The sequence below is a fragment of the Galeopterus variegatus genome, unplaced genomic scaffold, assembly GCF_000696425.1.
Source record: "Galeopterus variegatus unplaced genomic scaffold, G_variegatus-3.0.2 Scaffold905, whole genome shotgun sequence".
Taxonomy (NCBI): domain Eukaryota; kingdom Metazoa; phylum Chordata; class Mammalia; order Dermoptera; family Cynocephalidae; genus Galeopterus; species Galeopterus variegatus.
In genome coordinates this window covers 378,742-394,812 of record NW_007727016.1, presented here as the reverse complement: position 1 = coordinate 394,812, position 16,071 = coordinate 378,742, and the positions used below count along the sequence as shown (strand labels likewise).

The 16,071-nt window shown below is 33.4% G+C and overlaps 1 protein-coding gene across 1 annotated transcript in view; it reads right to left on the bottom strand.

Moving 5' to 3' along the window:
- The window catches only part of LPHN3 (latrophilin 3), a 291,801-nt gene that overhangs the window by 79,385 nt on the left and 196,345 nt on the right, over nt 1-16,071 (bottom strand). Inside the window, exons 11-12 of the mRNA XM_008573340.1 lie at nt 13,657-13,866; nt 10,186-10,406 (exon numbers count right to left, since the gene is read on the bottom strand). Of these exons, the coding sequence (XP_008571562.1) occupies nt 10,186-10,406; nt 13,657-13,866 (431 nt within the window). The remainder of the gene's footprint in view (nt 1-10,185; nt 10,407-13,656; nt 13,867-16,071) is intronic.

Sequence of the window (16,071 nt, the reverse complement as noted above, 5' to 3'; positions counted from 1 at the left end):
CTTGCAAGGTACTAAAATAACCCCCACTTTATAGATTAGGAAAGTGAAACTCAGGTAACTAAAGCAGCTTGCTCACAGCCGCATGTTAGAGCTGAGCCTGAATTTTACTCTAGTCTTCCTGACTCCAAAGTCCGGGTGGCTACTCAATGTTTCTACAAGAGAATAAAGCTGTAAGTTATAAAATACATAAAGTTATAGTTTATTTGATAATTATAAATTTTCAGTGAGTAGATGAAAAATTTATATGCTCCATATAATGCACAGATTACTGAAATGTCTCAAATAAAAATATCAGATTCTTCTAAATATAAGGACATTTCTTGATGTCAGTGAAAGTTTTAGTATTATTAAATAGCTTTAATGCAGTGCAATTTACATACCATAAGTCACTTATTTAAAGTATATAATTCAGTTGTTTTTAGTATATTTAAGAGTTGTGAAACCATGAGCATAATCTAATTTTACATTTTCATCATGGCAAAATGAAATTTTGTACCCATCAACAGTCAATCCCCATTGTCTGCCTCCCACTACCCCACAACAGCTCTCTTCACCTCTCCCCAATCCTAGTAACCACTATACTTTCTGTCTTTAAAACCTTGCCTATTCTGGCCATTTCATATAAATAGGAACATACAACATGCAGTCTTTTATGACTAGCTTCTTTCATTTAACATAATGTTTTTAAGGTTTATCTCTTTTGTAGCATGTATTAATACTTCGTTTTAACTGCCAAATAATATCCCATCATATACATATATCACATTTTGTTTTCTTTTCATCAGTTGATGGACATGGGGTGTTTCTACTTTTTGGCAAACATAAACAATGCTACTATAAACATTTGCATACAAGTTCTTATGTGGACCTATGCATTTCTTTTTCTTGGGTAAATACCTAGGAGTTGAGTTGCTAGGTCATATGGTAACTATATTTAAGATTTTGAGGATCTGTCAAACTATTTTCTAATGTAGCTATCTGCACAATTTTCCGATGCCAACAGCAATACGTAACAGTTCCAATTTTTCAACATTGTGAATAACATGTCTTATTATCTGTCTTTTACTGTAGCCACCCTACTGGGTGAAGTCATAATATATTACGAAGTGATCTCTAGATGTGTAATGATAGCTGTGGAAGTTATCACACTTCTTTGGTTCCAATAAGAACTTAAGTCCAACATTTCATTGCATTTTGAAAAAAAATGGGACAGTAGTCCTAATAATCTCTGATACAGTCCAGGTATAGCCAACTCCTTAATAGAAAAATTTATTATCAACACATAAATTTTACACATGGTAATTTTATATCCAATCATAAGATTCCTAGGTGATAAAATGATGATGTAACAAACACTCAGTTTGTACTATACACACACATAAAGCATGCTCTTGGCTTTTAAAAATGTAAACATACATATGCATTCCCTCCACAATGAATGATTACCTTGAATGTCAATGAAAAATACATCTTCATTATCTGTACTATCTCCTACTGGCCAAGCTACAGTCAAATAGACCTAGTGAAAACAGTCCAGTAAGGTAGGTGCTTCATGTTATTGAAATGTTATAAGTAAGAATATTCTACAACATTATATAATAATTATTTAGAGAACTACTCCAAATAAAACATGATATTTTGTGAGTGGGCTGAAGTACTTAGAAACTGTGAACAAATGTGCTAAATAAAATTATGGAAATAAGTTGTAGATACTATCAAATTCAATGTTCCTTGACAAAGCTCTTTCTTGAATAATACTATAATCTCATATTTTTTAAATCTCATTAATTGAGTTCAGGTTAAAGTGGTAGACTAGAGGTGCCCAGCATGCAATCCTCCCACAGAAGGGGTCCAGATCAAGGAATAGACAGCTAGAATCAGTGTAGGAGGAAGTTTTCCTTGCAATGAGAAGAATCTGTTCAGCTATGAGCACTTTCCAGCAGTAATCCTCCCATTGCTCCTACCACAGCCTGCCCTCACCACTGCTGTGGACTTCTGTGCCGTTGTCTAGCCTGAGGGCTGATGTCCATCAATCTCAACAGGAGTTCATCTAGCTCCACGCAGTGGACACAAATAATAAAAATCAGAAATGAAAAAGGAGACATTATAACTGAAACTACAGAAATACATAGAATCATTAGAGACTACTATGAACTATATGCCAACAAATTTGAAAATCTGGAGGAAATGGACAAATTTCTGGACACACATAAACTACCAAGACTGAACAGAGAAGAAATAGAAAAAGTGAACAGAGCAATAACGAGCAATGAGATCAAAGACATAATAAGAAGTTGCACAACAAAGAAAAGCCCAGGACCAGATGACTTTACTGCTGAATTCTACCAAACCTATAAAGAAGAATTAATAGCAATTCTTTTCAAACTATTCCAAAAACTCAAAATGAAGAAATTCTCCCAAACTCATTCTATGAGGCCAGCATCACCCTGACACCAAAATCAGACAAATATAGCAACAAAAAAACTACAACCCAATATCCTTGATGAACATAGATTCAAAATTCTTCATCAAAATTTTAGCAAACAGAATGTAGCAGGACATCAAAAAAATTATATGTCATGATCAAGTGGGAATCATCCCAGAGATGTAAGGATGGTTCAACATATGTAAGTCAATAAACAGGATTCACCACATCAACAAAATCAAGAACCATACAATCATCTCAATAGATGCAGAAAAACCATTTGACAAAATTCAACATCCCTTCATGATAAAGACTCTCAACAAAGTACAGAAGGAAGTTATCTCAATACAATAAAAGCCCTATTTGACAAACCCACCACCAATATCATTCTGAATGTGAAAAGCTGAAAGATTTTCCTTTAAGAACAAGAACAAGACAAAGATGCCCACGATCACCACTCCTATTCAACATAGTATTAGACATACTTGTGAAATCAATCAGACAAGAGAAAAATAAAATAAAAGGCCATCAAAATAGGAAAAGACAAAGTTAAATTGTCCCTCTTTGCAGATGACATAATGCTACATATAAACAACACAGAAAACTCCACCGAAAGACTCAGAGTTGATATACAAATTAATGTTGCAGAATACAAAATCAGTATACAAAATCAGCCACATTTTTATACTCCAACAATGAACTAGCAGAAAAAGAAATCAAGAAAGGAAGCCCATTTACAATACTCACCACAAAAATTAAATATCTAGGAATAAATTTAACCAAGGTAGTAAAAGATCTCTAAGTTGTCTACAGTAAAAACTACAAATCACTGCTGAAAGAGGTTAAAGAGGACAATAAAAAATGGAAAGACATTCCTTGTTCATGGATTGGAAGAAGCACTGTAGTGAAAATGTACGTACTACTCAAAGCCATCTAGAGATTCAATGTGATCCCCAATAAAATACCAATATTCACAGAAATAATAACAATATTCACAGAAACAGAAAAAAATCCTACATTCATAAGGAACAACAAAAGACCCTGAATAACCAAAGCAATCTGTGGAAAAAATAAATAAAATAAAATATAGCCAGAGGCATTACACTTCCTGACTTCAAATTATATTACAAAGCTATAGTAACCAAAAAGGCATGGTACTTGCATAAAAGCAAACAATCAGACCAACAGAACAGAACAGAGAACCCAGAAATAAACCACGTATTTACAGCCAACTGATATTTGACAAGGGTAACAAGAACATGCAATGGGAAAAGGACAGCCTCTTCAATAAACCGTGCTGGGAAAACTGGATATTCACATGTAGAAGAATGAAACTAGATCTGTACTTCTTGCCATATCAACTCAAAATGCATTAAAGACTTACACATAAGACCTGAAACTTTATAATTCCTGTAAGAAAACATAGGGGAAATACTCCAGGATGTAGGGCTGGGCAAAGACTTTATGAATAAGACCCCAAAAGTACAGACAACAAAAGAAAAAATAAACAAATGAGATTATATCACACTAAAAAGCTTCTGCACAGCAAAGGTAACAACCATCAACAGAGTGAAAAGACAACCTACAGAATGGGAGAAAATATTTGCAAACTATAAACCAGACAAGGGATTAATATCTAGAATATATAAGGAACTCGAACAACTTAACAGTAGCCAAACAAATAATCTGATTAAAAAATGGACAAAGGAGCTGAATAGACATAGTCCTCCAAAGGAGGACATACAAATAAATGGCCAACAGGTATATTAAAAAATGTTCAACATCACTAATAATCAGGGAAATGCAAATCAAAACCACTTTGAGATATCATCTCATCCCAATTAGACTGTTATTAAAAAAACAGAGGAAAGAAATGCTGGCGAGGATGCAGAGAAAGGGGAACACTTCTGTACTGTTGGTGGGAATATAAATCAGTACAGTCATTATGGAAAACAGCATGGAGGTTCCTTATCCAACTACAGACAGAACTACTACTACATGATCCAGCAATCCCACTACTGGGTATATTCCCAAAGGAATGGAAATCATCATGTTGAAGGGATATAGGCATTCCCAGGTTTACTGCAGATCTATTTACAGTAGCCGAGAATTGGAACCAACCTAAATGTCCATCAACAGATGACTGGATAAGGAAAATATGGTATATATACACAATGGAATACTACTCCACCATAAAAATGAATGTTGCCATTTGCAGCAACATGGATAAACTTGGAGAAAATTATATTAAGGGAAACAACCCAGGCACAGAAAGAGAAATACCACGTCCTCACTCATAAGTGGGAGCTGAATAAAAAAACAAATAAACAATAAAGAAAGAAAGAGAGAAAGAAAGAAACAGCAATCACAATAATGTGTTGAAGTTTTAGAAAGGACAACAGAACCATGGTTTCTAGAAGTAGAAAAGGAGAGGGGGAAGGGAGAGATAAGGGGGTTAATGAGAAATGAATGAGAAATTGGTTAACAGACACAAAGAATGATTATGTATTTTAATGATGAATAAGCTCACTATGCTGATTTGATCATCACATATTGTACACAGCTATTGATAGGCAACTTTGTTCCCTACAAATATGTATAATCATTTATGCTTCAATAAAAAAGAAAAAAAATAGTAATCACTTTTCTATCCAATAATTATGCTAGTTAAATAATGAGGTGAAAATAAAGAAATTTAGGGGCTTTTAACAGAGGGCAGAGTACCCCTTTTAGAGCTGCTCTTAAGCTAGTGAGCTAGGCAGACAAACGTAAGATTTAATAAATGATTTATAACAATTTTTAGATCATAAGCTTTGATTTCAATTATTTTTAAGAGCTTGGCTATTCTTCTAGTACTCAAAGATGTTCTAATCCATTATAAATGTTCAAAACTTCATCCACATCTTTTAGAAACCCCTTATCTATTTTCTATCCCAGATTTTATCTCTTAGACTAATCTCTGGGCTTTATCCCTTCTTAGTGCCCTCCCTCCTCCTGGTAACCACATCTAAAACTTCTTCCAATGCACTAATGATGGTAACCACTGCTTTTTCAGTTGACATGAAATTGTGAGAAAAGTGTCATATATTATTAATGTAATTTTTTTTTCTTAAATAAAAATTAACTGTTCAGTTTTCAGTTTTTGGTAATATTGAGATAATTAAAGTTTAAATGAACTGATTAGATCCAGGTCATAAAACCAAAGTATTTAGCACTAAATTTTCAAATCAGTCCATCTGAATTGTTAAGTCAGTGCCAGCCTTTGCTATCATTACCTTCTAACAATATCATATTGGATGGCTTCACTGAATCTGAGACAAACGGAAGATACAAAAACAGAGATAAAATGGAAAGAAATGCCCATTATTAACTGCGTAATTTAGACCTGTGTTCTACTACTAGAGGGTTATTTACAAAAACAAACAAACAAAAGGATGATTAGTCTTTTAAATGGATTTTATAAATGTCTCACAATTGTGACGAAATGTTATTTAAGTACATTATTGAGTATAATGTCACTAAAGATAAAAAGATTTCACTAAACAAACATCAGAAAATAATGACTCTCTTACAAGCATTACAAATTGATGGCAAACTAAGCAACTTCTCAAAATCAAATTGAGTAGGCCTTGTGTGTGAGTATGTGTTTTGTACACAGTAATAAATTCAACAGCCCTAATAACATTTCGTAGAAAAACACATCATAATCCATCAGCCAGATGGAATTACTTCTATCTGTATCAAAATAACATTTGCTTAACTTATGAAAACAATTTTATCTCTAATTTTATTTTCTACAATTGATATGATTCTCTACTTTTTATAAATGTAAGCTATTATTATTATTATTATTATTAAAGGTTTTAGAAATAAAACCTCATTGTCAGTACAGTAAAATAAATACATTAAGAGGAGAAAAAAGGAAAATGTCTATTATTTGGATTACTATAGTATACATTCAGTGGTTTTATTCTACTTGATAATCTCATGTCAACTCTAAGTGGGTGAGACTGAGGAGTAAAAATTTAAGAATCATGAAGTTTTAAAAATTAGTGGAAAAAGACTCCAGGAAATAAAAATTTACTATATTGAGCTTAATAAAATAGTTGACAACATTTCTCTGAATTCTGGCTAATTCCAGTTTATTTTAGATTGTAGACTATATATATTTGTATTTTTTTAAAAAATCGATATAGTATATAGGAAGGTAACATTAGCAAAAAACCAAACAATGAGACAGCAGAGTCACATGAAAAAGAGTCACATGATGAGCTGGGAGTGGGAAATGCCATATGAAACAAAATAAAAGCAACAAATAACAGAAACTGTAACAACAAAAACAGATTTGATAATAAAGAACAAGATCTGTAATTCTATATGCAGAAATCCTCCAAGTTGTGTAAAAATCCATTGCTTATATTTTCCTTTGAGATGATGTCTTGATTAAAAGCCCCGTTGGGGCCGGCCCGGTGGCGCACTGCTACAGTGCACCGCTTGGGAAGTGTGGTGGCGCTCCCGCCGAGGGTTCAGATCCCACATACAGACCGGCTGCTCACTGGCTGAGTGAGGTGCGGGTGCAACACTGAGGGTTGCGATCTGTTGCCGGTCATGAAAAAAAAGACAAAAAAAGGAAAAAAAAAAAAAAAAAGCCCCGATGGAAAAATGATCTGTTCATTTCAGCTTCTCAAACACCAATGGCTAAATCATGGTTCTCTTTTCAACACCTGCTTCTTTAATGGGTAAAACAGCAATGTGTAGATATTGGGGTGGATGAATTCCCAAAGGGTAGAAGTTTACCATTTTTTCCATGTATTCTGTGGAAGACTTATTTAAAATGTGCAAAGGAGATAGTAAAATACTCTATGCCTGCCTATGGTAGAATTTTCATGACAATTTCCCTGTCCTTTTCTCACTCTCTTTCATCTAACCTCCATTTTCTTGATATGTTATGTTATGCTTTGTGATGGGAAAAATCGTAATTGCAAAACTGAACTGTTATTAAGGCTTGTTTTAAATCAGTGCCTGGGAAATAAATTAGGCTCTGTTCCCACACGGTAATAACGTCAGTAAATGAGAGCTTCCAGTTATGGTGCAGGAAATTAAAGCAATGATGGCCAAAGCTTTAACAAAGTCACAGGAGACTACATACTATTGATTTTAAGAAAAGACACACTTCTACTATCCAGAAAATGACACCTGTCTCAAAACAAATGACTAAAATGCAAAGCAAACAAATTGCATCAGTTCAGTAACAGGAAAATTTGCAAATACCAAAGGAGAAAAAAGTCCACATAAAACAAAACAAAAGCAAATCAGGAACTTCAGGAGAACAAAATTCAACTACCTAAGAATGAAATTTGAAATGTAAAGTCACAAATAACTATATTACTCAACTAAATTTCTTATGAGAAAAATGCATTAATCAAAATGTAAAATCTTATGATCTAGAGGTAATGGCTGCTAATGGGTTTCTTTTTAGGTTGATAAAAAAATTCTAAAATTAGTGGTGATGAGTGTGCAACACTGTAAACATACTAAAAATAATTAAAATGTTTACTTTAAAAGAATGATTTTTATAGTATATGAAATATGTCAGTGAAGGTGTTATTTAAAAAAACAAAACACAAAACAAACAAAACAACCCTATGCTCAATCTAATGCCTCTCCCCTAAGATGTCTTTAGGGGCAACCTCAGATAATTTTTTTTTTTCTATTCAGGTTTGTTCTGCAGTTGTCACTGAGATCCACAGATTAAAATCAGATTTGACTACAATTCACAAAGATTAGATTAAAAAATAATTGCTATTAGTTACATAGACAAATGGCTTTTATGTAGCCTATCATAGTACTCAAGAAAAAAACTCAACAGAAATTAGACAGTCTTTTAATTGTATCATTGGTGCCTAGGCACCAACACATATGCTATTTTAACTATGCTCCCAATAACTCTGGCATCTTCTTGTTGCTCCCTCCTTAGGAATCCTCCCTTCTGGGAAGCAAGCTGCTTTACTGCCAGCATGTTCAGACTGCTGATTGCTGGTAGAAAAAGTCATGAAATTTGGCTTATTAACTTCTGTACAAATTGATCTTATCTAACATCATCTGAGCCTTCACTGCTGCTTGGATATCTTTTTATTAGTGTCTAATTGGCTCCTTAACACATTTTCCATAGTGCTCATTTCAAAGCTTTTCGAATCTCTGGTCTGCTTAACATGACCTCAACTATTCACTCAACAGAAATCAGCATCTTCTACTTGATGGAAAAGTTTCTCTGTTTCAAAATTTACCTTCCCTGTTCTTTCCTTCATATTCGCATCAAGACAGAAAGATCATTTTCCCATTTAAACAAAAGTCCTAATTTATTTGAAATAAACTTGGCTTGGTTTATCACACATCTGCCACAGTCTAGCTCTATAACCATGGACAAGGCAATTAATTTACAGGGTCCTTGATTTTCTCACCTGTAAAATTAATGCTACGGACTTGGTGAATTCTAAGGCTACTTTCAGTACTAAATCAAGGTTTTCCTAACCTTGTGTTTATTCTTATGTCTTTCTTCCCCCCTAGGACCTTTCCTTTTCTTTCAGCTCATTTATATACAATAGAAAAGAGGCATAAGGTATTTTTGTTTTCATTAACCTCCTCCTACAAACTTCATTCTTCTCATGCTGGACATGCTTAAGACTTCATCTTTTAAAATCCTCCTTCATTATTGTTATCACATGAGTTAATATTTTCACTACTGTCAATCAAATTACTTCAGGGTACAAATAAAACCTGAAGACACTACTTTCTTACTGCTAACTTACCTCTTGATATCTTCCAATTTGGCTTCAGCTTCCAGAACCCTATCAAAACAGCTGTTACAAAGGTCAAATGATTTTTTTCCTCAGTGCTTATCCTACTTGAATTATCTTTGACATAAAATTTCACTGATAATATCTTGAAACACCGCCTTCAAACTTTCTTCTTCCTTTCCTTGACCCTGAATCTTATGGTTCTCTTTCTGAGGCTCTGCTTACCTCTTTTCTTTTTCTACTTTCATTTTCTCTCCTCGGTCTATGTCCTAAATGTGGGCATATATCAGAGATCTATCACGGTCTTCTTTCTAATCTTCTTCTATTCAAACTTTTATTCATTCTCAGGTTCTCAACTGTTATATTTAAATAAGTTAAAAAAAATTTAACTAAACTCCTTTCCAATATGCTGGATATCTATATATGTATGTATTAAAAATTTAAAGTTATGTTGAAAATAAAATCCATCACCATACCTCAACACCAATCTAGGAGAAAAAAAGAAAAAGAAAAAAAAGAAAAGGAAAGACAGCAACTGCCCCTGCTCCTATCGACTTCCCAGTGACTAGAACTGACATGTCAGGATGAAGAGAAGCTGCCAATATCTTGGAAGACACCTGTCCTCTGATAATATGCAACTTTAATACATCTATTTCTTCATTTGACAAATGCCTCAATACTTGGAAAAATATTAAAATTATCACCTGTTTATAATTACTCAAGGTTTTGATGTAGATGTGGAAACATTATTTTGTCTCAAAATAGCATCAGACTGAGTCTCAAGCATGTTTTTTTCTGTTTACTTCATAATAAAGGTATAATCATGGATTGAATTATATGCATTTGCTTCTCCAGTTTCTTCATTTATTGCTGTGAAGTAATATAAAAACTTCCAAGAAACTCCAAAGCTTTTATTTCAAATAGATTTAAAAAGAATGAAAAGAAGAAAAGAAACAAACTTACACTTTATCTGTTCCATAACTCCTGTAGTCTACTGCAGCAGACACAGCCACAATGAGTGCAGGCATCCCATAGCCAACCAGATAAAAGTATTTTCTTCGTGAATGTTCACTCTCAAAAACCTCCACCAGCATGATATAGAGCTGCACTCCCTCCAGGAACATCCAGGTGAAGGCAGCCAAAAAGAAGAAATGTAAGAGGGCAGCAAAAACAGCACAGGCAATCTAGGAAAAGAAACAAATGACTCAGTCAAATAACTACCACATGGAATATCTGTCAACTGTCATAAAATTAAAATAAAAATTTATCAAGACTGCCGTAATAAAATAGGTCTACAAAACGATAATCTAGATGAGAGTCCTAAAATATAGATATGAAAAACTAATTAAAAACGACCTATCTTTGAAAATTGTATTTAACATTAATAATAGCTTATGGTTGACAGCATAGCATTACAATAAGCAAAAATTATAAGATTTAGGAAAAAATTCTAATAAGAGTCTATTGATTACCACTGAGATTAGTCTAAAGATGTAAAAATAGACCTCAGGAATTTTTTTCTCCTATTCATAATCATGCATGTACTAAAATAGTAAGTTATTTAATTGTCAATGAAAGATAAACATTAAAACCAAGGGGAGTAAAAGTTCCTAATATTAAATAGTATAATTAATTGCAGTCTTTTATAATGAGATTATTAATTAATTATTAATTGCTTGTTTATTTCTTATCTACCTTGTTTCAGAAAGAATTTTAGGTGGCATTGGAAAGTTCATGCTGCACACATATTAAAATGGATCTGGTTAAAATAAAGTGTTCCAGAAGTGCTTTATTTCTCTGGTTTTTATTGTTCTAAATATCGGTCTGGACAAGCTTGGTCAAAAATGGCAGCCAACCCTATTTTTATATGTTTTCTAAGGTACTACAAGTTTCAGCTGACCATCTATTAATTTCCTATTCTTACATCAGGTCTTAAAATTCTCATATTGGATTCTTCCTTTTTTTACAAGAAGTTCTGACTAAAATCTATAGCTTGTACTAGAAAAGGTCAACAAACTTATAGGTATGGATTCATTGATGAGTATGACCTTTAAGAAATGAGACAAAGGGCAGGTCAATTTCACTGGGTTAGAGAGATGACAATGAAGGAGAGATGAGGAAGTCAAATGTCTGAGGGATTAGATAGAAATCAATGGGATTTCAGGAAACGCTATGTGGGATGCAAAAGAGGACACTAGCAACAAGAGTTAAGACAAGTGGGGCTGAGCTGCACTCTACCCACATTTTGCAAGTCAGTCATCATTCTTTAAGTTACTTATCAGAAGTTGGTTTTGTACAGTATGCCATGTTTGGGGAAGTCTATCATACTATATAGGTAACACTAGGAAACAAAAATAAGTTTTCTAAATGAAAAGAAATCATACAGTATTTGAATTGCAGGTTAAGGAGAGAATAAAATGCTATCCTCTTAGAGAATAACACAAATTTCCATTTCTTGCTTTTTAGAGTCAAAATTTCGGCTATTAATTTTTGTTATTATAAGGCTTTACTTTTTGCGGGAAATAAATGTGCACTTTGATTGCTTATTCATATGCATGCCTTTATGGAAAAAGCTGTCACATTATATGATAGCCAATTAAAAATATAATCACCATAATTGTATCCTTTATAGTCATTAATCATGAATATGTAATCATGAACATGAATCCAATTGCGTTTTTACTATAAAGTATTCCATACATATGGACACATACCAGAGAACAGCATTAGTGAATGAATTATTTATTATGCTTACAAGCCTTCTAAAAAATGAAAGTTTTCTTTTCATTTGAAGTTTTAGTCATGAGAACAAACTTAAACCATATGCATGAATTGTAAGTAAATAGAAAGGGCCTCATAAAAATAAGTGGCCATAAAGTCTGTTTAATAGATTACATATTATCTAGTACTTATATTTTCATTTGGTTTTAGCAAGAAGAGTTGGCTACTGCTATTGCTTTTTTTTGTTTCTTTCAGTTCCTCTCTTCCTCCTTTCCTTGATATGATTCAATATAGGTTGCAGTAAAGTATAAAGTTGGCACTTAAAGATGTGAACAGAATTCAAGCAAATACAAAGTGCCAATCAAAATTTGTGAAGAGTTTATTAATTCTAAAAATGACCTGCAGTTTGTACTATTTCTCAAAATATGTCAGTTAGAAAAACACTTTTTGACATGCAGTCTTTAATATAATATCCACTGTTTCTTTAAGGTATATTATAAACTTCAAAAAATAGTAATTATATCTGTTAGAAAAGACATTTCTCCATTCCTCCAAATATTTTATTAAACTTTCCTCAATATTCAGCTCTGTAATTCAAAAAGTAAAGAAAAAAATCATGATGATTTGCAATTCTTTAAAAAAACAAATCTGAAATAATTTCTAAAGAAACATATATCTTGTTTATTGCTGGTGGGAAGGTAAAATGGTACAACCACTTTGGAAGACAGCTTGGTGTTTCCTACAAAACTAAACATACTCTTACCATACAATCCAGCAATCATGCTTCTTGGTATTTACCCAAAGGGACTGAAAACTTTTGTCCAAACAAAAATCTCACATGGATGTTTATAGCAGCCTTATTCATCATTGCCAAAACTGGAAAGTAGCCAAGATAGCCTTCAGTGGGTGAATGAATAAATAAACTGTGGTACATCCAAATAATGGTATACTTTTCAGTGCTAAAAAGAAATGAGTTATCAAACTATGAAAAGACATGGAGGAAACAAATATATATATATAACTATGTGAAAGAAGCTATTCTGGAAAAGCTACATATACTGTATGATTCCAACTACATGACATTCTGAAAAAGGCAATACCATAGAGACAGTAAACCAAACCAAACAAAAAAGCAGTGGTTGCTATGGGTTAGGGGAAAGGAGGAGGAATAGGCAAAGCACAGATTTTCAGGGGAGAGAAAATATTCTGTATGATACTATAAGGATAGATATATACCATTATACATTTGTTCAAACCCATAGAATGTACAACACCTGGAGTGAACCCTAATGTAAACCGTGGGTACTGGTAATAACAATGTGTCAGTGTAGGTTCATCAATTGTAACAAACATATAACTCTGGTGGGGGATGTTGATGATGGCTAGGCATGTGTAGGGGCAGAGGTTATTTGTGAAATCTCTGAACTTTTCTACCAATTTTTCTCTAAACCAAAAACTGCTTTAACAAAGTTTTTAACAAATAAAGTTTATTAAAAACAAACAAAAACAAAACTGTACACCTCATTCATAACATTCATTGCTTCTTTATGACAATGGAACTTGAAACCCAAAAAACTGAGTAAGATCTGATTAGTATCTATCTTAGACAACTGGAAGAGAAGATACTTTCGAACGTGAATACTCCCACTATTAGCAGAACTGGAAAGCTGGAAGTGAAAAGATTCCTTTCTAATGTCAATGCAAGATGCTTACTGGTTGGTCAGTCCGGTTGATCCCAATCAGGAAGAGCAGCTCTGCTACAAAAAGGCTGATGCAGAGGTTCTTGTGGATGGTGTTACGGTCACTCTGGAGCCCACGGAAAAAGCAAAATGTGAAGATGCAAATCAGGAGACAAACAAGGGACAGCAAAATTCCAACCCATGTGATCACATCCAGAAGCAGGTCATGGACTGCATCACTGTGCTGGAAACACAACAAAAAAGTCATAAGTTGCAAATATGAATAACCAATTATAAAGTTTTATAAGGGCCTGGATTGAGGAAGCATGATTTTAATAATGCACAAAATATCCTCCATGCCTACGATGAATAAAATAACTTAATTAATTGGGTTTCCTATTACATAGATAAAGTACCTTATCTTTTCTCTAAGGTGCTCATCAGTTTGACATTTAGAGATGTCAATAATGTTTGTTCCTTTCTTAGCTACATATATTTTCTGGATATAAATAGTTGAAGCAGATCAATGTAACACTGGCCAAACATTTCAAGGGAAAAGTTCATTTTTTTTTTTACTGTATCACTTTCTTAGACTAATTTTCAGACAACTCCTGCTACAGAATACTCTATTTGATGTCTCAATTGATTTTTGAATCACCTAAGATTTTTTTTATAAAAAATACAATTCCATTGTCCTATAAATATTTTATCATAATTTCCGAGGTTTAGTTTTAAAAGTACATATTTTTATAAAGATCCTCAGTTAAGTCTGATGGATAGCCACATGTGTGCACGATTTATTTAGTGAGATAATCTAAAAGAATGAGGACATTCATTGGATTTATATTCATATCAAATAGCTTAACAAGATCAAGAATTTTGATCCTTGAAGGGTTTTGCATGAATAGAGCCTGTTATACATAGACAGAAAATAAGTATTCAGAATTACTATACCAAATAGCAGCATAAATCAGATAGAAAAGCTAAGAGAGGATAAAAAGTTCATGAAAACTGTACTGAAACTACATTTTTCAGCTCTGTTAAAATAGTCTTGTGAGCTCCATATTTGCCATGTTCCTTGGTCTGTCCACTATTTCATTTCTTTCCTTGTTCTAAGATTTGAAGTTCTATTTCCACCCTATGGTAGTCTGCCTCCACCCAAACAACTTCTGTGAGGCTTTAGAATTTACAGTGATCCAATACATCAGTGTGCCAAAATGTGGAAGCAGAGTTGAGAAATTGTCTATCATTGTCAATTCCTCTTTTTGCTTTAGGTTTCTGGAAAAGCCCTAAATACCTAACTTCCATCAGCACAGTAATGAATAAATAAATAAAGGTTAATTTATGCAATGATATTCTAAAGAATGGTGGAAATCAGTATATTTGATTTACAGTTACAAACATGAATACTACACAGAAATTTAGTATTAGATTTTTTTTAAAAAGCAAGCAGCAAAAGGATGTACACAGTGTGATACCATTCATGTAAAATTTTAAAAGACACAAATCAATAAGGTTGATTTTTATGGATATATGTATAAGTAGTAAAGGTATAAACACGTGCATAGGAAAATTCTGAGTTGACAACAAAAAGATATGTTTCTAACTGACACCTTTTCAACTATGTAGATTATACATATTAATTTTTGTTTTAGGATGGGAGTTGCCACATTTAATTTTCATACAAAGTTTGCCTATCTTAAAAAATATATAAATATCCACCTTATCTATTTTTATTTCTTTTTTCAAACTTCACATTTTCAAAGATTATTCTGAACGTAAAAATACTAAGAAGTGAGCTGCCATGCCATAACCTGAATCATAGCATTTCTAATACTGCTAGACGTGACTTCGCAGTTGTTATTTGATGAAGACCTCTGCTAGAACACTGTCAATGAAACAGTTTTGAAATTTCTGCATAACTCTCTCTATATTTCTCGGAAGGAGCTCAGATCATGAAAGAAAACCACACGAAATTTTGCTTTAACTGCTTTGTTCTGCAGGGGATACTACTAAGCAGTGCTGGGTCTCTGGTAGCTTAAATTACTTTTACTATTTGAGAGTGAAGAGCGGTTAGTGCTACCCGGTTCCCTGAACAGAGGGCTATTTGCTCTCCTTTGACTCAAAGGAAAGATGCTGTGATTGAGTATCAAGCACCAATGTTCAGCACAGCAGTCTTCCATAATGGGAAAAAAGGCAGGTATAATACTTCCTCAAATGTATCCCAAAGACCTAAAACACTAAAAGAAAAGAAAAAAGAAAAAGGAGAAGAAACCAAAAACTTCTCATCTTTGTCTGGGTAGCTGTGTTATTAGAAACGTATTTACTTTACTCAGTGCCTGAGTAGGCCCTTCAAAAACCCCATGCAGATTTATTAAGAAAAAAATGCCAGGTTTTATGGGGCCGGCCCGGTGGCGCACTGTAGCAGTGCCGAGGGTTCGGATCCCAC